Source organism: Chiroxiphia lanceolata, chromosome 3 (genome assembly GCF_009829145.1).
Source record: "Chiroxiphia lanceolata isolate bChiLan1 chromosome 3, bChiLan1.pri, whole genome shotgun sequence".
Lineage (NCBI taxonomy): Eukaryota > Metazoa > Chordata > Aves > Passeriformes > Pipridae > Chiroxiphia > Chiroxiphia lanceolata.
The window spans coordinates 107,486,214-107,508,568 of NC_045639.1; the positions used below are offsets into that span (position 1 = coordinate 107,486,214).

Consider the following 22,355-nt stretch of genomic DNA (forward strand, 5'->3'; position numbering starts at 1 on the left):
TGCTGTGGGTTAAGGATGGAGACACCATAACCTCCCTGGGCAACCTGTGCCAGTCAACCTTACAGTGAAAAAGTGTTTCTGAATATTCAGAGGGAATCTTTTTGTTTCAGTTTGTACCCATTGCCTCTTGTCCTGTCAGTGGGCACCACCAAAAAGAACCTGGTTCTTACTTCTTTGCAGCCTACCTTAAGGTATTTATGTGCATCGACAAGATTCGCCTTGAGCCTTCTCTACACACTGAAAAGCTCCAGTTCTCTTAGCATTTTCTCATAGGAGAGATACTCCAGACCCCTATTCTTTTTCATGAGCTTTTGTTGGAGTCTCTCCAGTATGTTCGTGACTCTCTTGTACTGGGAAGCCTACAACTGGACCCAACACTTCAGTCGTGACCTCACAAGTTCTGAGTAGAGTGGAAGGATCTTGACCTGCTGGCAATACGTTGCCTAATGCAGCCCATGTCTCCTGTTCAACTTAGTGTCCAGCAGGACCTCCAGATCCTTTTCTGCCAAGCTGATTTCCAATGGAGTGTCCCCCAGCACATCTTGGTGCATGGGGCTGTCCCTCCCCACATGCAGGACTTCACAATTCTCCTTGTTGAACTTCTTGAGGTTCCTGTTGGCCCATTTCTCCAGCCTGTTGAGGTCTCTGGATGGTAGCATAACCCTCTGACACATCAGCCTCTCCTCACAGCTTTGTGTCCTCTGCAAACTTGATGAAGGTACACACTTCCCCCTCATCCAGACCATTAACGAAGATGTCAAATGGGACTGGACCCAGTATAGACCCTGCACTGCCAGTCACTACCTTCCAACTAAACTTTGTGTCACCCGCCACCACCCTCTGGGTCCAGCCATTCAGCCAGTTCTCAATCCCCATCACTGTCTGCTCAACTAACCCACACATCAATGGGGATCTAATGTAAGACAGTGTTGAAGTCTTCACAGATGTCCAGGTAGAAACTATCCACTTCTCTTCGCTCATCTCCAGGCCAGTCACTTCTTCATATGAGTTTGTCAAGTTGGTCAAATATGGCTTCCCCTTAGTGAAACTGTGCTGACTGCTTCTGGTGACTTTTCTGTCATGCACACACCTGGAAATAGTTTCCAGGGATAAAGTTGTGGCTGGACAGCCTGTTGTTCCTTGGATCCTCCTTCTTGTATTTCCTGAAGGTAGGAGCAACATTTGCTTTTCTCCAGGCTTTAGGCACTCCTCCTATTTTATCAGAAAATATGTCAGTCCTTAAAATCTGCAGTAAAACAGCATCATCTCTGAAGAGACTGCATGTGAGAGAGCGTTTTTCTGGCCTGGCTGTACTGGCAAACACTTCAGAGATAAAGAGTGCCTAAAAGACCAGAGGATTAGTTTGACTCTAACCTTCTGTGTTTCAATTCCATCTATGGATTCACAAATAACATCTGGCATGCCTCTGCTTAGGCAATCTTGTGGGCTATAAAAAAGTTGTGAGTGCAAAGACAGGGAAACAGAAGTTCAAGTCCCTGTGGGCATCTCTTCCTAGCGATTCACTCCTGGCATGACATGGAGCTTGCAGCGCTCTCAGTGACTGGTCTGTGCTCAAGGGTCCCAGCTCTGCAGTGAACTGTGTCAACCATTCCCCACCTGGCAGAGGAAATGCCTTAATACTCATCCACACAGCAAAGGAAGTAAGAACATCAACAACAAAAAGATAATTAGGGAAAGATATCCAATAGAGATGCAAATTAACCTCCCTCCACAAAGCCCTTTATAGATCCTGGGATTTTGTGTACTTATTACTTCTATTAAATGTGACATATTTAAAGCTTCCCTTTGCCAAAAGTGCTTTTTCACTCTTTCTCTCTGACCTCACTTAGCTAGTTCATGAACAACAAAGCAGATTAAAGGGGTAATAAAAACAATCTATTAAACACTTGGGACCACTGGAAAAAATGCCATGTATAAAATCTTCATGAAACACACAATATTTTAACACATTTTATTTTGCTGAAGGTTTTCAACTATTAACTACCAGTAACATTCCAAAATTCAGTGTTTCTCCATCAACCATTCCCTTGCTTGCTAGGAGCTTAACAAGCTCCCTCCACACCACTCCTGCTGCTTCTCCTGTTTCCTCTTTGCATCCAAGCTTGTAGAAACCACTGTTTGACCTAGGTGGAAAAAAAACCCCCTCATTAAATGTACCTTGGCTCTAGGTCATGGCTCAGCAAAGAAGGGCTGTTTCTTGAAAGAGGACAATGTGCTTGCCTAACATGGAAGATTCCTGGCAGGCCATCTCAGAGCCAGTGCAGTTTTTTGGTCTGCAATCCCAACATGCAAGGTGAGGCTCTGGGTTGTTAGGAGCTGAGTCAGTTACCGGGAAGCAGATTTTGCAGAGTTGAAATGATGGGTTAAGCCCACAGGACAACAGCTGATTTCTAACTATTTCAAACAGGCAGCTGCAACCACTTCCCTCCACAGCTCATCTGTGGCTTTGGTCTCATCTCCAAAAATTGTCATTTGTTGCTACAGGGCCCCCGGGTTTCAGCAGGAACACCTTGTCCTTATACACACCTGGCACTGGATGACGATTCTGGTGGTGCAGATCTCTGAGGAGGCAGTGCCACCACACAGTGCACCACCAGAGGGTGCACAGCAATCCCATGTGCCATCCCATGTGTCAGCTAGCTCTTTCCAGCTGCAATGGCTGGAGACCAACATCCTCAGAGGGCATGGAGTTACTGATACAGCTAAATGGCACAAGACCTTGGTGAGAACTTGACCAGTGTAAGGCTCCAGGTGTATCCACGGCAGGACGTGGAGCTTGGCTGGATCCAGCATTGCTGGATGAGAGCAGAGACAACATCCTAAAATAGCCAGGGGCAATGATGAGAGTATGGGGAGCATCTTGAGGCATGGAAGGCATATTCTGCACGGTAGAAGGTCAGACACGTTTGTTCCCATGTGTAGTGGTTGCCTGGACCAACATTTCAGCCTTCAGGAGATATGAGGCAATTCAGGGCAGCTGTGTCCTCTCTCACTGCAAGCTAAATGATGTCATACCTAACTTCTGCTGCCAGAGGCTCAGATCAGGCACTTGCTGCTGCTGAGGAGCTGTGTGATAACCTGCCAATCTGCAATCATGTGTCTGAGCCTCTTAATGGGTGCAAATCAAGAGCAACTCCATAAAAGTCAATTACACTGGTGTAAAACAATGGCAACGAGCCTTCTGTGCACTTATCAGTGAGGCTGGGCCTCTTAGTCATGAATTACTCAAAACTGCACAGAAAAAAACAAATGCCTGGCTGGCACTACTGAAACAACTGCTTCAAGCTAAGATTTATGGGAAATGGGCTGTGTAATGGGAAACAGCTCTTTCCTTCTGAGTTCATGTGCCACTACATAGTTTACTATCTTCCACGTGTCCTTGCCAGTCATCTTTTGTCACATTGAGCTTTTAGTAACATCCTTTGGGAAGTAATGGCATTAGGAATTTTTTAATGTAGAAAACATCTTCCTTGAAAAAAGCTCATGTAGCAAGAAAAAAGGCAGTTCTGAGAACTGCTGTGCTCTTGCTTCGCGTTGTGACTTCCAGTAAACGCCTCTGCAAAACTACAGTCCCAGTGCTTGGGTTGGACCCTTGGGAAAAGTCAACTGCACCAGCCCTGAGCTCCAGGCACCAGAAGGACTTTGCCTATGAAGCTGTTATGAGGTTCTTGTGAGTAGATCCCTTGGGGCACATTGGAGTGAAAAGACACTGAATAACCGGTATATATGGCAGATTTATTTTAGAACAACTTTATTGCAATGGAAAGGAGGTATGTAGCTGTTTTGGTTATTATCTATAGAAATATAATAATATAAAAATATAATTTAAGAAAATACATAAGCCCCCTAAACAAAAAGTTCAGTGGGTTAATATACATTGAGGTCTAGATGGGAATACCCAGGTACCTCCCCTAGGGTGGGAGTTTTACACCGTCTGACGCAAGACTGTGGATCATACTCATCCACTGGTGGAAGGCCCCCAGAAATTAATCTGAAGGCACTTTGGAGGTCTTTGATGTTTTATAACCCCTTCTAAGACCTCATATCTGAGTAGCTGAGCCAGTTATGCCTTATCAGAAGGGATAAATACCTTCAGGCCGATGTGAGAATGCCCCAACACCACCCCAAGGGGGGAGTTTTACACGTGAGCCTTATTGGGAGGGAAGACACTGGCTAGATAAACATCCCACATCACAGGATCTGCTTGCTATTGGCCTTCTCCCTTATCTGGTTCAAAAAACAACTTGTTGCTAAACAAAAGGTTGGTTTGTCGTGGTCGTCCTCCAGTGATGGGTGTTCATCCCCTCTGCACCTGGGCTGTTCTTTTGCAGATCAGAGGTTTCACCATCACACACCGAAAAACTCCCCTCTTCCCCTTGGTTGGGAGGTGCAAGCCTGACCTCAGCAAAGCACCTGCTGCTTTTGCAAATGGCCGATTGTTTGAGCCACTAACCCTTAACATTTCAGTTTCTCAGATGCTGAGGTGGTTGATGGTCCCCAGCACACACTGGCCCTGATGGTGTTCCCAGGTCTGGGAGCCAGCTCACACCATGGACCACAATAACATGATCCCCCTATGCCAACTGGTCTCAGTACTGGAGGTCCTGCAGGGAATCTTCTGCCAGTAGGGTTGTAAGATGTTTTTTAATAAACACCTGAGCATGTCCTGGGCCAGCAGAGAAAGGACATGAGTAGTCTGTGGCAAGAAGTTAGGCAGCACTGCTGGGGGCTGAGAAAGAGTGTTCCTCTCATGGTAGGAGGTACTTTCCACATGTCTGAGCCTTACAGTTCTGTGTCAGGCTTTCCTCAACAGAGGCTGAGATTTCCAGGTGGGAGTCCTGGAGAATGTACTGTTGAAATGATGTTTCCTGGGAGAGGGCAACCAGACCTGCTAAGGAACATGGCCATGAAAAAGTGGCAGGAAGCACCAGCCAAAGCAGGGGTGTTGAAGAAGAAAACTCTTCTGTACTGGTTCCTCCACCATATTAGGTGGTGATTAAGTGCTGCCACCCTCAGCACCAGCACCTCTGCTGGGACACCCAGTGCCATGATCCCCATGATATGGCAGCAGTGGCATTTGCTCTCCCAGGGATGTGCTGATGCACCCTGGCTGTTCACTGTTCCCCCAGCTCTGGGTTGATGTGTGGTCCCAGGCTAGATGTGGAGCCGAGGGTTTTGTAGCTTCAGGAGAGAACATGTTCATCTCAGCCTGACCTTTATCTTTCAAATCCCAGTGGTAGAGGAGTTACTCAGATTAGGGATAAAATTGGCAGAACACAGCAAAGATTTCTGAAAGGTTTCAGTATCAACAGAAATTTCAGCTTATTGAAGCAATTTCCTGAGTCTTTTAACCTAACTCTAAACCCAGCAGTTTTATTCTGAAGGGCAAGGAAACATTTGGAAACCTATTAGGCTCTCTACTGTTAACTGTTCCTATGGGAAAATGGAAGTTGGCCGTAGAAACAAATGAACAATAGTAATACCCTGCAAGTCATTCCCTGCCATTTTTATTGCATAACAGTACAGATCACACAAGTATTGTGTCTGTCCACATGGGGGTGGGGGATATGGACTCTGGCATTCCCCCAGCCCCTGTAATGAGAAATATCTCAACACTCTCAAATACTTAAATTAAAATAAAAGCCAATCCTTCCTATATGACATGAAGGCAATGCCAAATAATCACTTGACACACAAAAGCCCCAGAGTAGTAATCCCTTTAAGGTCAAAATATCTGTAGAAATGTTTTTCAAAAGCAGTCACAGGTTTTAGGGTCCCTTGACACTTCTGCTCCCAATTGCTGGATTTATTTTGTTGGGGGTGTCAGGCTAGTGTCAGAAGGGCAGTAGCCAAGTATTGGTACAGCAGCTCATATTCACATGTGTTGAACTGGAGAGGGAAAGAAGGTCCTGCTGCCCACAGCACTGCATCAGCTCCACAGCCACATGGCCAGGTCTGCCCCACAGACCACACCAGCAGCTGCTTGTGCTTAAAACATGCCTGAGAAGGATGTGTCAAGACCTGTGTTTTATGCTCTAGGTCACTGGTTAGGCAGCTGCTGGGGGAAACGTGCACAGCTGTGCCTCCCTTAGGGGAGAGAGACCTGTGCCTCCTTCCTAATAGGCAGATGCTCTAACTGTCCAGCCAGCAGACACTTTGGACAAGGACACAATAAGTTTTCCTTGTGAAAGGCATTTTATTTTGTGTTCACTGGGAAAAAAAGGGTGTGAATGCTGGGTACCACCTAGGAGTAGAGAGACCTGCTATCAACCCCCACTTCAGGGGATAACTTGTGTAAAATTACACATCCTTCCTTTCATCTTAGAGGGGCACTAAAATCAGATACATACCCCCATGTCTATATTATGGAGACATGATTATTTATGTACACTCGATGGACTAGAGAACAATCACTCTTCCTATGCATACAAAAAAGATGAAACATGCAAATTTGCTCCCTCGTCACCATGTTCATGAGCAGGCTGTCCCCAAGCAGGTAATGACAGTGGCAGTCACTAAAACCAGGCAAATAACTAAGGAACTAGTGATTGCTGTCACAGATAAACAAGTTGCCAAAGCAATGCCTATGGCTTCCTAGTCCTAAAAGCCATGGGGAGAAACAGCTTGTTGCTAACAGTGGTTCAGCCTTTTTATATCAAAATTGAGCACTGCTATTTTCCACCTCTGTCTCTCCCATGGTAGCACTGTGTTTGTGTTCACAGCAGATTAATCATTAAAATGTTATCTATCTCATTCCATACACAAAGAAAACACCCAGTCCTTAGAATCTGCATCCACTGAACTAGCAAAGGAAACATGGGTGCATATACCTGAGTGCTTTGCCTTGGATGAAGTGTGAACTTTTGAAGTTCCCTACCTACTGCTTCAGTTCACATCAGGGGAAGGTCTCATCTCACAGGTCAGCTGCAGGTACAGTTCTCTTTCATTATTCCTGAAATATTTATCACTCAGCCTTTCCAAAATACCCTGCTAATTCGATGGATTGCAGAAGACCAGAAAGTGTTTTTCTCCTCCAGTGTTCCCTCCCTCTGGGTCTTATAATATTCTTCACTTGAGTTTGAAAGGAACTTGTAGTAAATACAAACTGTGCACAAGAGCAGGGTGACAACCCTCTGCAAAGGTTTTCCAATCGCCTTCATGCAAGCCTGAAAAACTGTAAAGCAACAAGAGCTTTCCACCACACAACTTGGATGTTTCTCCTCTGTGTGCCACTGCCTTATCACATCTCCACTTCCAGACACACAGACACCCTCTCCCCTTGCCTGGGGTAAAATGGTACAAGAGGCAACACACCTGGGTTTGGGTTCATCCCTGGCACAGCACTTTCATGATGGGCAATAACCTGCTGACATCATACCACAGACTGGTTGCCACATGATGAACAAATATTTAAAGGCTTCACAGCCAGAGAATGTAATTTTTTTTTTCTGCTGAGAGGAGGTCTCAGAGCCCTCTGCTCTTCTGCTTAGGGAGGCCGCTCTTCACGAGTCGCCATTCTCGAGGAGATGACGCTTGGCTCCCTCCCTCCTCCCAAAGGATGATTTAGATCTCTTAAAGAATCACCATAAAATGTACTAGCAGAAGTGGTTTTAATATAATGCTGTAAAAGTGCACCTTAACAGAGTTTGATGGCAAGGTTCACTCTATTACTGCCCGGCACAATCATTTGAGCAATTGTTTAAAACTACCAAGGCACAAACTGAACTTACCACGACAAAGTCAAAGTAACCAAATGTATTTGTGCTTAATTAGATGCTGCTATTTTTTGGCCTGTGGTTGGCCCAGCCACCTGTGAGAGCCTATTCTTTTCCTGCTGAGTTATGAGGAAACAAGCACTGATAAATGAGAACTTTGTCCTTGAAGGAAGCATCCTGTATAAACTATAATTAATTAGTACCTCACTATTGGCTGATGGCCCTTCAAGGGCATTTGAAGAAGAAAGTGAAGAGGAGGGTGATGAAGTAAGCCCCCAGACCCATTTAGGAAAGAGCCCCAAGGTGCAGCACGCAGGCGTGGGGAAATTCCAGAATACCCATGCATGCGCAGAAGAGATACCACTTGCATAACGGAGGGAGGGACCAAAGGCCTCTAGCTGGGCGGTGCTGGCCACACCTGCCCGGGTAGACATCACCAATTAATTGTATAAAAAGCAGAGAGCTTGAGCTGGGAGTGGAAGCCAAGTTTCACATAAAAGGACAACGTTGCCTCTTGTGGGAACGCCTGCTATCTTGTGAGCCTGCCGACACTCCAAGAAGGCAGCTTCTGCTATGGGTAGTTTTAGGCATTCTGGGGTTGGTAAGATAACTTTCTAAGCAACATCTGAGCGAGAGGGGGAGTCATACTGAGGGCTTATTTTCCTCCCCTTTCCTCTCTCTCGGGTTCTCGTTTTGTTGGCCACCTCTTGGTAATAAATATTGGTTTTGTTGACCTTTCAACGGTGTACTGGTTTCAGTTTCAGCATCCTTCCTCGCTACACCAAGGTTATGTGTGATACGGGTCACTCAGTAAAGATCTGCCACTGGTAAAATGTCTCTCTGCCTTGAGGATTAACCTTGAGAGGTGTCCCAGCTCAAGGGGAGATCACCACCATGCAGCCAGGCTGCCTGGCCAGGAGACCACAAAGGTTTCCTGAGGATGTCATATTTATGGCATAAAGTGGTTGGCTCATAGTCAAATTGCATATGACGGGGAAAGTATGCACGAGACTCCTTATATCCACAACCTTCTTTGTTCCTTGATAAATGTGTCTTGGAAAAGGCACTGGCTATTCACAAGTTAATGGCATGATCAGTGTGCCAAGCTCATATGCATTGGTGCTCCCTGTGTCACTCTGCTCCTTTGTGGATTTTCAGAGAACAGATTGAAATTAGGGAAGTTCTTGGCCCAGTTGTGACTCAGACCTTTTTCTCCTTTTCAGCCTGTACCAAACCACTGCTAGTTTGGTTAAGGGGTGCATCCATCACAGGTTAGCAGCCATATCTCTCCAAGGATGCAGTGGCACAGCCCAGCTGAGGTCTGTAGTGGGGCAGAAAACACCTTCCATTTTAACACCCCAAACTGAACTTCTATTGAAATAGGGAAGTATCTTTCTGAATGAACTTCTGGTTTTCAGAATTTTAATTTTATTTTAAAAAGCTGTGGATGTCACAGACATCCATATATCTCATCCTTGTGTTTTGGTTCAAATTTAAAATTAAATTATAATTTTATATTTTTAGGGGGAAAACGATACTCCAGATGAAAACCTACTTCAATTGATTCTGGTTCTTTCTTGTATGGTTTTTCTTAGAAGGTTTTGTCAGTCTGATTGAGATTCTGCCTTTGTGCAGTAATTTGAAACTGAGATTTCTGAGGTTTCTGAAACCTTCTTATTTCCCTACAAATAGACCCACCACCACAACACTTCCAGCTACAGCTCTCTCAGGATTAACATGTACGAATCAATTTTTTTAAAGAGTCCCTGTGAAAATGCACTTTTGCCACGAGGCCAGCCCATGGCAGAGAGGGACAGACCTCTGTTCACCCATGGAAGATGGCTCTTCATGGCTTGAGAGGAGACAAGTCCCACATGGGACAAGCCACCCCCTCTCCACTTTCCCTGGGCTGGCTGACATGAACTGACTCACGTACCCGCTGCCCGTGCCTGTTTTGGCTGCCTTGTCTGATAACAAATGACCCAAAGCACATGTGCAGAACCAGGGCCAAAATAACGCTCATGGCGTGATTCCAGCCAGCGGGTCCCAGCCCGGAATAGCCTCCCGGCAGCTGGTGGGCAGCAGCGGCGCCTCCTCCACTTACAGCTCCAGGGAGACCCAGCATGACTTTTGGGGATAAGGGCTCCTGGGGCAGGATCCCTTTCACCTAAGTTTAGATGCTTACAGCCTGCAGCTGAGGCACTTCCAGAGGGCATGTTACTTCACCCCTGGTTAGGTGAAGGTCAGATGAAGCAGCCTGGAAACACCAGTTGTTTCACTGTCTATAAAATGGTTCTCAGTTGCCAGTTCTAGGATAGGATACACCATTCTTGAGGTTTGGTCCTTTGCCTAAGTGCAGATGTCCAAGATCTGCTTTGTCTGCAGCTGCTGACCCCCAAAGTCTTCCTTGTCCCCAGCTTCAGGTTGATCACGTGCCACAATTCCTTCCGAGCGGGACACTGGCAGTTGAGAGATGTGCTTGCAGGGCAAGTCTTGCTCAGACTCCTCCTGCACTGGGCTTTGGGAGGAGACATATGTCCAGTATACAGTTTAAAAAAAAATAAATTGTTTTTTCTTTCTTTTTTCCTTTTATCATACAGATAAATTTGGGAAAGTTTAGGCTTTATTTTTCTACTTCTAATTAATAAACCAAAAGGTACAACTCCTGAAATTCAAGTGATTCCCAAACACTTCTTTCAAGATATGAGACCATAAAGCCTTCTCATCCACACAGTTTTGAGAAAAAATATACAGGCTAAAAGAACTTTCTACAACTTCTTCATCGAAAGAGTACTGAACTGTTTGAGCTGAAACTTTCTTACTATCTCTATGGGAGCCAAATAATGGAGAATGTGAAATGTTATCCTGTACAATTAAAACCTGGCAAAGTTTAAGGAGCTAAAATCAGGAAAAAGAAACATAAAGGAAATGGCTAGACATATTTATCTGCAGCAGGAATAACTTGCCACTTAATACTAATAACCATCATGTTCATATTGGTTTAACCAGGTACCAAATGGGATTATTGTCTCATTTGCAGTTTGTAATCAATAGGGAAAGAACAGCAGGAATTCTCCAACGATTAGCAACAACTCAGATCCCAGGAAACTATGCTTTTATTCATACTCCAAAATCTCACTTCTCACTCTGCCTGCAAGCGCCCTGCCCCCCCCCCCCCCCAACATGTAACAAGGTGCAGTGATGGCAGAAAAACCTGCTGTCACAGTGACCCAAAAGCTTCTGGGTTCAATCCCTGCCCTTGCTTTCCCTTTTAGAGAAGTGCACAGTCACACTCCTACGCAATGGCTCGTTAGTCAGCATTTCCTCACGCTGTGAGAATTTCCATAACTGTGTTTCTAAGGAGCAGGGCTGTCGTCAGCGTGGTGCTTTCAGGCTACAACCGAACACTCTGCTCAGCCATTTCCATTTCAGGCATGGCTACACCCCTGCCTGTGCTGGAGGGGCAGCAGCCTTTCTCTGTTTTGTTCAGAGAGCAGCCTGGGAAACTGAAAAAGCTAAAAAAAAAAAAAAAAAAAAGGCCTGTCCCATATTTATATCCAGTACCTATTTTTCTAAGAAACCACAAAGTCTATAGTCCTAGTGCTTAATCCTAGGGAAAGCCACAGAGGTAGTTTTCTAGTGTTTATGCCTCTCAAGGCATCTGTGGGTTTTGCTGTGACAAGTTGACTATGATTTAAAAAAAAGTTTCTCTAAAAAGTTTTGTCCCACAGTGTTCTGGCACAAATCTAGTAAATGCTTTATTTGCTCCAATTCTGAGCAGTCTGTGGTGACTGAACAGTGACTGGAGACTGAAGGGGAAGAGAAAGGTGATTTTTGAAGGAATTTCCAATTTGGGCCTATTTTGTTGACATAATAAAGAAAATACTTAAGCCTTTCCTCTTTTATTTTTAAAAGTCAGTCATTTCCTTCTTATATTTTATCAGGAAAAAATAGGAGGAAACCCATATTCTCACACCCTTAGTATTGGGAAAACTCATTAGCAGACCTAACAAACATTGTTTTTATCTCAAATATTGTTCAAATATTGTTTATAATTTTAAAATGAAACAGGAATTCAACTGGAAAAGAAATTAAAACTTGTAATACCAAAACAGATCGTTTTTCCTCCCTTTCATCTGTTGCAAAGTCACCAGCTCACTGGCTATCCAGCAGCCAAAGCATCTTCATGAATTTGTAACACAGCAGGAAAAGCAGGCAAAAATTTTTTAGAGGAAGAATATTTCGAGTCATCCTTATGCACATCACAAAAATGCGAAAACAAATCTGAAAATCCCTTACCCCAAAGATTGTTTGGTTTATATTTTTAGTTCAGCCTTGAGGTTCATGGCCAAGATAGGAAACCAGACAAAACTTTTGCTGGCTCTGCTACAAGTCCCTCTTTAACTGTGGGAAGATTAATGAACCTCTCTGATTTTCCATGTTCTCATATGTACTATATACATACATATTATCAGACAGAGAGAAACATGGAGCCTATAAATGACTCCAAAGTCTCAAATCCCAGTCTCTACTGAAGTGTCTAAAATAACCGAACGTTGTTTTCATGAAGTGGCTGTTATTAAAATAGCCACAGGAAAGAAAAGGAGGGCAGCAGACAGTGCATCCCCTGGGCAGGAACATGGTGCTGTGCTCCCTCTGTCACCCTTTGGTCACCCTTACCCAGCATCTTTTGAAATGTCCCTGCCAGACAGCACAGCCTTCACAGCAAGGCAAGACAGCAGACAAGAATGATACCTACTATCCCAGGATCTCTTACTGGATCTCTTACTGCTGTCCTGTGAAACTCCCTGTGTGGATCTCTGGAAGAGTTAAATGGAATTCGTTATTGAAACACAGCTCAAGGAAAACTTTTTTTTTCCACTAAACTCTCAGTTTTTCTCTTTTTCCTCTTGTCATATGGCTGAATCATAGAAATGCCATGATTTTCTTTTACAAAGCTGGTAAATCTGCAGGCCAAGTTGGAAAAATAAAAATTAAAAAATAAAAAAAAAAAATTAAAAATTAGCAACTGAAATTGAAAAAAGCTGTGGTAAATGAAGATACCACAGATTTCATCCACAGTAATTACAGGATGTGCCACTGCAGGCCAGTACTTTGAAGGGGAAGGCAGTCAATCTGCTAATTACTGCATAAACGGAAATGGGTCAGCTCATGGCTACTCTACAAAGCCAGTCCTCATGCACAAACTTGCAAATAGCAGACTGGAGCAAATACCAGACTGTGCATCTAGCAAGTGTAACATTATTCAGGACAGCCTTTGCTTGTCAGTCTCAGCCAAAAGCACACCTCTGGGCAGAGCCATCCCAACCCCCTGACACCCCATCCAGCCTGGCTCTGTGGTGCCAGCTGGAAATGGGAGAAAGCAACAACATCTCATAGTGACCCCCAGTGACTACTTTTTTTGAGCCAGGCTTGGGATTGAGTCTCCTGTCTTGTTACTTAAGGAAATCTTTATTTCTTCTAACTTTTTCCCTGGTGCAGTGCCCAAAGTACTCACCCAAGGAGGGGAGAAATGTGAGCCTTTTGCCTTTCGCAGCCACAGGGACTTTCGAACTCCATTTCTCATTTCTCCAGGAAATATGAAAAAAGACAGTGCCAAAATCATACATTACCTTCCCAGCAAAAACTGGAAAGAAACGGGATTCCTAAAAGAAGAAACAGGAATTTTATAGCAAGTAGGACATCTACTTGGGAGTAGGAGGTGTGGGAATTTGTTTTGTCTCCTGCCATCTCCACACAATACAGTTTTTTTCCTTTTCCTTGAGCCAACGTTTGCTTAATACAAAACTTATGAACAGCCTGGAGAGCAGAGACAGATGAGCAGAGATAAAGCTGTTATAGGCAGGAGACCTGGCTGGGTATTGCGAAACCCATTCCAGCACCTGCTGATCAGGGAACTAGGTAGCTTTGATTCTCACCATTCAAGGTAAAAAAATGTTTGATTTTATTCACAGTAAGAACTTGTTAACATCCCCAGACATTACCAAATGGACTATTTCTTCTGAGGTAAAATCAGTGTCCTTAAATTATTATTGCCAACAAAGTAATCTGAGAATTTTGTGATCACTAGCACAAATTCGCTGGATGAACTTAAAAAGCAGATAAATTAGCAGAGAAGTAAGAAAAGTGCTCAGTAAATACCTCAGGAATTTTGTAATTTTATTTTGTTTGCTTATATATTCACCGGAAAACCCCTGGAGCTCCTCTCGCCAAAGAACCACTAAATCAATTGTTGATTTCAGCCTCACAGTCATAATATTTCAGCAGAAGTGAAAGACTCTGGAGCTGTGTGTATAAATCAGGCAGATGCCTTCTTTCATTCTGTCCTGTCACTGCTGTTTCTCAGTGGTGCTCTCCAAGTTGATCATGCTTGACAGTGGTGTCACATCCTATTCCTTTGCCTTCTCTCTCCAGCATCAGCATCACCAGGCTTCTACTGATCTGCGTGGGATTCTGACAGCTTAGATTGACTGCATGATCCTCCCAGCAGCCACAGGAAACAACCCTTCGATGACATCAATGGCACAGAAACATTGCCCTCAGCAGAAAATAGCTAAATCATATTTTGAGTGTACTTAATGAGTTCAAGGAGAGACTGGTTTGCACCTTTTTTTCAATCAAAACCCAACAAAATGATGGTTTGTGATTTGTCAGGGTGACTAGAAGTCCCCCATTGAGAGGCCACACTGACCACAATGCTTCCCCACAGCTTTAACAGCTCCAGACCTCCAAATCCGACAGTATGATTCCTTGGTACTGGTTAATAAAAACAATATATCTCGGTAAAAAATTACAGTGCCTGTTGATGCAGCAGGGGCCAGTGGGCTGTTAGGTCTTTCTGTATTTGGTGATGACTTCAAACTCTGAGGTTCCTCAGCACCTCACTGAAAAAGATCATGACGTAGCAACAGATGGTCTGTTTAGGGGTTATTCCACTGCAATTTGCTGGGTGTTGTGATGATGCCTTTTGTTGCCTGGTTGCCTTTGGTAAATCTCCACCATCTGACATCCTAGGCAACTTGCAGTATCTACTAACCTTATCATTCAGGGTGGGATCATAGAATCACACAATAGTTTAGGTTGGAAGGGACCCTAAAGATCATTTAGTCCCAACCTTCCTGACATAGGCAGAGATACCTCCCACTAGACTCGGTTGCTCAAAGCCTTGAACACTGCCAGGGATAGGGCATCCACAGCTTTTCTGGGCAACCTGTTCCAGTGCCTCACCACCCCCACAGTAAAGAATTTCTTCCTAATATCTAATCTCAACTCTCTTTCAGTTTGAAGCCATTTCCCCTTGTCCTGTCACTACAGCTCAAGCCCCTTTCTGGCTTCCTTGTAGGCCTCCTTCGCATACTGGAATGTTGCTACGAGGTTTTCATGCAACCTTCTCTTCTTCAGGTTGATCAGCCCCAACTTTCTCAGCCTGCCTTCATAGGAGAAGTGCTCTAGTCCTCTTATCAACTTCATGGCCTCCTCTGGACTTGCTCCAACAGTTCCACGTACTTCTTATGTTGGGGACACCACAACTGTAAGCAGTGTTCCTTTCAGGTGGGGTCTCAGAGCAGAGGATCTGGATCTGGAAGAGCATGTAAGAATGGTTGAAATCTCCCTCTGATATCATCAGGACTTTTACTGCTCACTACATGTCAAAAGTGAGTTTTGAAAAAGGTATATATTGCAAATCAAAATTTCCACTGACTTCAGGAATCTTTCCTGAGTAAGTAGGAGAAACGGCTTTGTTGTTACAAGGATCTTACGGAGGATGCTGGGAAGCAGGATGATAAAGCACTGATGTTCTTTCAGTCACCAAATTCTTCCTGAGTAACTCATTTGGTGTGAGCTTTGAGTTAGCCCAGAACAGAATTCCTCACAACAGCCCACAGCAGGTCACTATAGAGAAATATCATAATACTTGCTTGTTGAGTATTGTCCTTGTTCCCAGCAACTTGTAGCTCAAGGACTTCCCAAGCTCTAAGTGGAATAACCACTAATTGATTTCTCTTCCATGAGTCTAACCTTGAGTCTGTATAAATATTAAGTATCCATAACATCTTGTTATGAATAAAACTTAGTCCCTAAATATCTATGACTAATCAATCCTTTAAGCAGCTTCATTGACTTCTGAACTCCTGCAGCAGCACTTAATTTGACTATTAATTTAATTTACCACCGTTCACTGCTAGTATTTTAACTCAAAGCAGTGCACATGATTTTCCTATTACTTGAATTCTTCATTAGGTTCAATGCATGACATGAAATACCAGTATGCAGGAGGCCATAAAGGAAGATCAGTTATATGGTGAGGCCTGAAAAAATTGGGTCAGAAGGGTTTAAAGATGAATCAAGGAAGGAGTGGGCGCACTACAGAAAGCAACTGAGTGACTTTATTCAGTCCTGTTGTTAATGTTGAGATGAAAAGTTATAATATAGATATAAGAAGAATACAGATAAAAACTCACAGTGAAAGCCTTCTCTCCTCTTGACTTACAAAGGTTTAAACTATCACAAATGTGTGATCACATTGATCGATATGAAATGTGGTTGATGCATACACACACACAGATTCAAGAATCCTTGGTGACATTAGTTACAGTCACATTTTTAAGTGAAATATCAGTGCTTTCTGGTACTCTATATCAAATCTAAAAACCTCAGGGTTTGCCCATTTGCAGTAGGTAATGCCATGAGCATGCTGGATTTTCATGACCTTAAATCACAGGCTGACTTATTTATTCTGCTGTAGCAAGCTCAGCTTCTCTGTAGAAGCTAACATCTGGGAAAAACTTAGCAGAAATATCAGTTTCAATTAATATATTTCTTTTAGAACTCAACCCAAATTGTCACTGACAGAACTAGGCCTTAGGTGCTACGTGGGAATTAGCTTTCCTAAAAATTCAGCAACTGAACAGACCTCAGCAGATGACCCACAAGCTATCTGTGAAATACTCAGCTTGGTGAAGTAATTTGTTTAACTGTGACCTGAATAATGAAGTATACAGTGTTATTTGTCAATTAGTACTGTACCACATAGCAAGCAGAAGGTTATGCAAAACAAGAAGCTGCTTGTAAAGCAATAGAGATACCTCTTATGAGTGCTAATCACTAAAACCCTCATCTTTTCAAATCTTCTGATGAGCTGTATTACTCATGTTGGAAGGTGATACCTGTCAGCCAAGAACAACATTAGAGACCATAATTGAATTTCAAGAGTTGTCAAGAGCAGGCTAATCAAATAGCTGCTACTAGAAGTGATACATGAAAGAAAGAAAAAAAGAAAGTTCTAGTCTGCTAGGATGCAAAGTATGTTGTATGGCTTCCCTATGGCATTTCAAATAATATGTTCAATTTCTCTGGGCTACATTTGTCTGACATTCTTCTCTTGTATAATAATGATTCATTATATATAATTTATTCAAGGACTGTAACTCACCTCTAAGTGCTCACAAATATTATTGCAGCTAGATATTTGCATTGTAAAACAAATGCATAACACCAGGGTTTATGAAGGATCCTTTTATATATTAGTTCCCTGACAGGAATGATAGATTTTTGGAAGCAAAACATTGACCTTAAAATAATCTTAAAAATTTAGCACAGGAAGCAATTAACAGCTCTTCCTTCCCTCTGTTTAGGTAATTTGAAAATTTTAGGGAGGCCCCGGTGGCAAAGTTTCCTTGGCCATTTAGAATGGATACAACTGTAAGGCTGTTACATCAGTACTACCAGGAATGTTCCTATGATTATGAAGGTAATATAAAATACACACCCTCCCACTGCTCTGCAAAAGCATAAGCCATTTCAGAGTGGAGCTTTAGGGGTGGTGGAAGGTAGATAGAGGACATTGCTCTGAGTGAAACAGTGAAAGAAAAACAGTCCCAGCTGGAACAAAGGCTGTGCCTTGTGTCACTGCACTGAGCGGTTTTAATGACAGTGTGTGGGATATTGGCATCCTTTACTGCCCCTGGTATACTGGTATGTGGATATGTAATAATTCTCCAAAAAACAGAGGAGAAATCCAGTGCAGGAGGACAATATTCATCCAGGGCACATCAGGTTGTGAGAAGCTGATACCACAGTGGTGTCCTGACCCCTCTTGCTGCCACCCTCACTGGACAGAGTTGTTCAGTCTGGAAAAGAGACTGCAAGGAATATACTTTTCTCTTTTTCTGTGGTGATGAGAATTAGAGGTAACAAGATTAGCTGCAGGAAGGAACAGTTACGTCAAACAGTAGCAAACCATTTCTAAGAGGATGGCAAAGAACTGTAATGGCACATCCAGGGAGGCTATAACATCTCCAGTGCTGCTTTCCAGAGAGGCAAACTTTTAAGGGCAGGTTAAAAAAATGTCTATGAGAGATAGTACCAGCATAATTACTGTCACTGCAGGAATAATTCAGTGCCCATGTTCAGCTATGTCTCCAGCCTAACCGTGCTCAGCCACCATGTCCTGCTCTGGCACCTACCTATTCTTCCAGTTGTGGCCTCACATCAGAAACACCTTATCCCAGCCAGTAAGACCTGTTACCAGCAGGACATAGGACAGATGTTCCCACTCAGGACAGGATAGTGGACAAACTGGTCTCCCAGGGTGCTGCCAGCTCTGTTCTTCATTGATTTCTCTAATGCACTTAAAGAAATCTTAATCCTTTTCCCTTGTTGATCCCCCACAGAGGTTGAAGATCTGCACTCAAGTTCACTGATCATTAATGGCCTGCAGTGTGGTGGTTTTAGTAGTGTTCAGGCTGTGTGATGGGCTGTAGGCCAAAAATACAGGAATACAAGCAGCATCCACACATAGTGCCAAATAAAATGGAGATGATGATTCCTCAGCCCTCAGTTAAATATACAGTGGCTGTTCATGACAGCAGGTACTGCAACAGGAAGGCTGCCCTGAATTAATTTATCCTGCCTGCTGCTCCCTGCCTGCTCTCTGGTAAGTCATTTATTTTCTTCCCGCTGCTTCTGTTCCCCTTTTGCAGGCCAGGATAAATAGGATTCCTAATTGCACCAGGACTCTGTGGGAACAGACAGGATCAGGTACTACCTTTGCCCATACATAGTTCTACCTTTAACTGCTCTCAAAGGAAATGTGAGTGCAGCTACACTCTTGGTTTCATACCTATTTACACTTTAATACCATGTAACACGTCTCATGGGTTAAACGGAATCCATCCTTTAACTCTGATTTGTTGCTAATGTACAACTGAGAGAACAACAACAATAACACCTGTGGGTTACCAAAATGCTTTATTATAGTAAAACATAACAGACATAGACAAAAGCCAATGGTTATATTTTATCTGTCCCATCAAACCAAAATACCTTCATAATATTTTCCATTGGCTTAAAAAGGAAATACTAATAGAAATAATTTCATTATTAAAAATATATATAACGCTTTCTATTAATTCTGCTCTATATTAGAAAGGCAAATATTGGGATAGTGATATGGCTTAAACATATTAAAGATTTCCCTCTGGGAAGCTGGTCTTCACCTCTGGCTAGACCACACGTGGAGCGAGTTCAGGAATCTCTGCACGATGTCAGATATCAACCCACATTAGAAGCAAATCCAGCATGTTCAACCAGAGTGGCTGAGCCAGACAAGAAGAGGGAGTAGTCTGTGATGCCTGTTCTACCATGGTTTTCTTTTCCTGCATATTAGAAGTTCTTCAGCATATTTTCTTTTTATTATTTTTCCTCTGGATAATCCCAAGTTTGTCCTCCCTCTTTTTATCCATTGCATAGTAAGGAACGGACCGCTGTTTTATCACAAAAACTCATTTTACCTTAGTAGAATCAACCACCATGGCTGGTTCTTTAAGTTCTGGGTAAATTGAAGGAACAGGAGAGAAACAGTGACTCCAGAGAGCAATTCAGAGTTCTTCCATTAAGACACCTGCACTGAATCACTTCCTGGAGAAATCTCTGTCTCTCCGCTAACTACAGTGTAAGCCCAGGAAGACTTGGCTGGAAAAAATTAGTTCTTTTGAATCTGGAGTTCACAGGAGTCCTACAGCATCCAAACATCCCACATACTGCAAGCTCTGTATATGTCTGGAGCTGTGTTCTTACCCACCTTCAGTCATTTGCAGTTCTACCCAGGAGTCAGAGATGCATAGTCTGGTGTTCGCAGGCCTAAAGTTCTCTTACAAGTTGGCATTTGTGCAGCAACTAAGGTAGCAGGTAGTCAGGCTTAGCTGGGATTTCAGTGCTTCTCTGAAATACTGAGGAACTATTACCTATACTCAACAGTTCCTATTATAAACTACTGAGATACCAGTCAGGCAGGAAAAGGCTGCTACAAAAATGAACTGGAGAAAAGAAAAATGGCCTTTCCAGTGAGCTGAAATACACTGTCTAAAAATTACAGGAACAGCATCCCATTCTGCTTCAGACCATTTGTTGGACATTATTCACAGATACCATATGTACAACATTCTTACCATTTTCAATCAACTGGCCAAAACTGTAATATGTTGAAACTAAACCAGCAGCAGACAATCTGTAGTGCTACTTCCTTGTCCACATTCCCTGTAAACCCTTGAAAAACTAGGGCAACATTATACCACAGATGCACTGTTTTGAAAACCTCATGTTGAGGTTCTTCTACTCAAACTTGCTGCTCTCTACGTCCTGGGACACAAATAAGCACTGCGACAGTAAAAACACCTGGTCAGCTTTTGCTTCTGTCACTAGAGCTCACCATGAGTTAGGGCCAAGAAGGCATCATTACATTTTAAAAATACCTATGTTCAAAAAAGACTGGTATCTTCATTGTTCATATTTTCCTGGATATACTGGAGAATGTCCACTTCATTCATTGTCTGAATCCTGCTTTCATTTGGCTTTGTCGGCGAAGATGAATTGGTGCTCCTGGGGGCAATTGCTGGCTTCTGAGACAGCAGTGGTTTTGGTGGTACCTTAGGTTTTGGTTTAGAGGTAACTTCCAAGAGTTTCTCAAAATCATCTGCAACTCTGGAATGAAAAGAAAATATTACTAAAATCTTGGGATTTTCTGTATTGTTTCGTAAGAAAATGCAATCTTTCAAAATATAACTTTCTGCAGGAAAGAATCTACTTTGATGAATTTCTCTTTCCACAGAACTTTCCATAAGAACTGTCTTTTATAATGTGGCTTCTCAGTTCATTGTACAAGTTAATTAATTTTACAGCATGTTTTCAAATGTCTAAATTAAAAGCAATTTGCAATTATCAAATGAAAAAGAACTTTATTTTAGTTTGGAAAACAAACGTTTTTAATTTGTGACAGGATGATTTGCTTCCCATAAATTTTCATGGGAAACTAAAATTTTTCACATTCAGCTCTGTTTCCTCTTCATTCCCATCACCCAAAATTGAGACTGAGCTCAATCATGAGAAACTGGAAACACTAATGGATTTAAAAATACCGTGTTCACATTTGCTTCCGGGAAACTGAAGAAGTTTTGCAATCTGTGACCATATACAACAACTCTTTTTGTGACAATTTCCCTCTATTTCCTAGTGAAATAACCCAGAGCACTTCAAACAGTTCAGGATATTTTCTACCTGCATTGTTTGACCTTATCAGAGATGCAGCAGGCTGTGTGTGCCAAACTCTGTTCCCACATGAGCTGTTAAAGATTTTGAGAGAGCCCCTATGATAGACTGCCTTGTAACTCCAAGGGCTGTCTGCCTTTGAAAAGTGAATATGTGGAGGAAAAGAAAAGAAGGATGCTCTCCAGCAGCTCCACTCACTGGAACAGGATAACACATAGGAGTCTAAGGAAGACACCTTTTTAGTTTCCCCTTCCACATGCCCCATAGGTATGCAGTCCCTGGAGCATGAATGAGTCATTTCATGTCAGGTATTTTTTGGTTCTTCCACTCTTTGCCTTTTGTAATTAGAATCATAGAATCACAGAATATCCTGAGTTAGAGGAGATTCACAATGATCACTGAGTCCAACTCCTGGCCCTGCACAGGACACCCCAATAGTCACACCATGTGCCTGAGAGCATTGTCCAAAACGCATCTTGAACTCTGTGAGGCTTGGGGCTGTGACTACTGCCCTCAGAAGCCTGTTCCAGTGCTCAGTCACCCTCTAGGGGAAGAACCTTTCCCTGATATCCAGTTAATATCTTCCTCACTACCAGACAATGAGGTCATCTTAGGGGAGGTATTACCCATATCCCTGTGAAACCACTAGGATAACTTCTGTTGACTAAATGGGACACTGATTCCTCCCTTTCTCTCTTTATTTGCCAGTAGTCTTAGGAGAAAATGCCTCTGCCACATGGCAGAACAATTGGTAGGGCTTTCTGCAGACAATTAAAGCAAAGCTCAGCTTTTCCATAATTTGGGAAGCAACTGATGAGGGCAACTGTCCAGGACCATGGGGAACATGATCAACAGAAGAAGCAACCTCACAGAGACACTTTACTCCTCCATCTCCAGTGAATATTGTTTGAATGTAAAAACCACAGGTACTTCAAGAGCTCCAGACCCCTCAGCTAAGGATCCCACTATTACTAAGACAAACTGTATGATTTCAAGGTTTTCTTTTTTGTGTTGACTCTCATTAAAAGCTGTGAGGAACTTACAACTGTTCTG

At 43.0% G+C, this 22,355-nt stretch overlaps 1 protein-coding gene across 2 annotated transcripts in view; it reads right to left on the bottom strand.

The window, feature by feature from the left end:
• Window positions 1-18,995: 18,995 nt before the first annotated feature.
• HS1BP3 (HCLS1 binding protein 3) overlaps window positions 18,996-22,355 on the bottom strand; it is a 51,240-nt gene continuing 47,880 nt past the window's right edge. For both annotated transcript variants that reach the window (XM_032684116.1, XM_032684117.1), the window contains exon 7: window positions 18,996-20,738. In XM_032684116.1, the coding sequence (XP_032540007.1) occupies window positions 20,516-20,738 (223 nt within the window). In that variant the 3' untranslated portion in view covers window positions 18,996-20,515. The remainder of the gene's footprint in view (window positions 20,739-22,355) is intronic.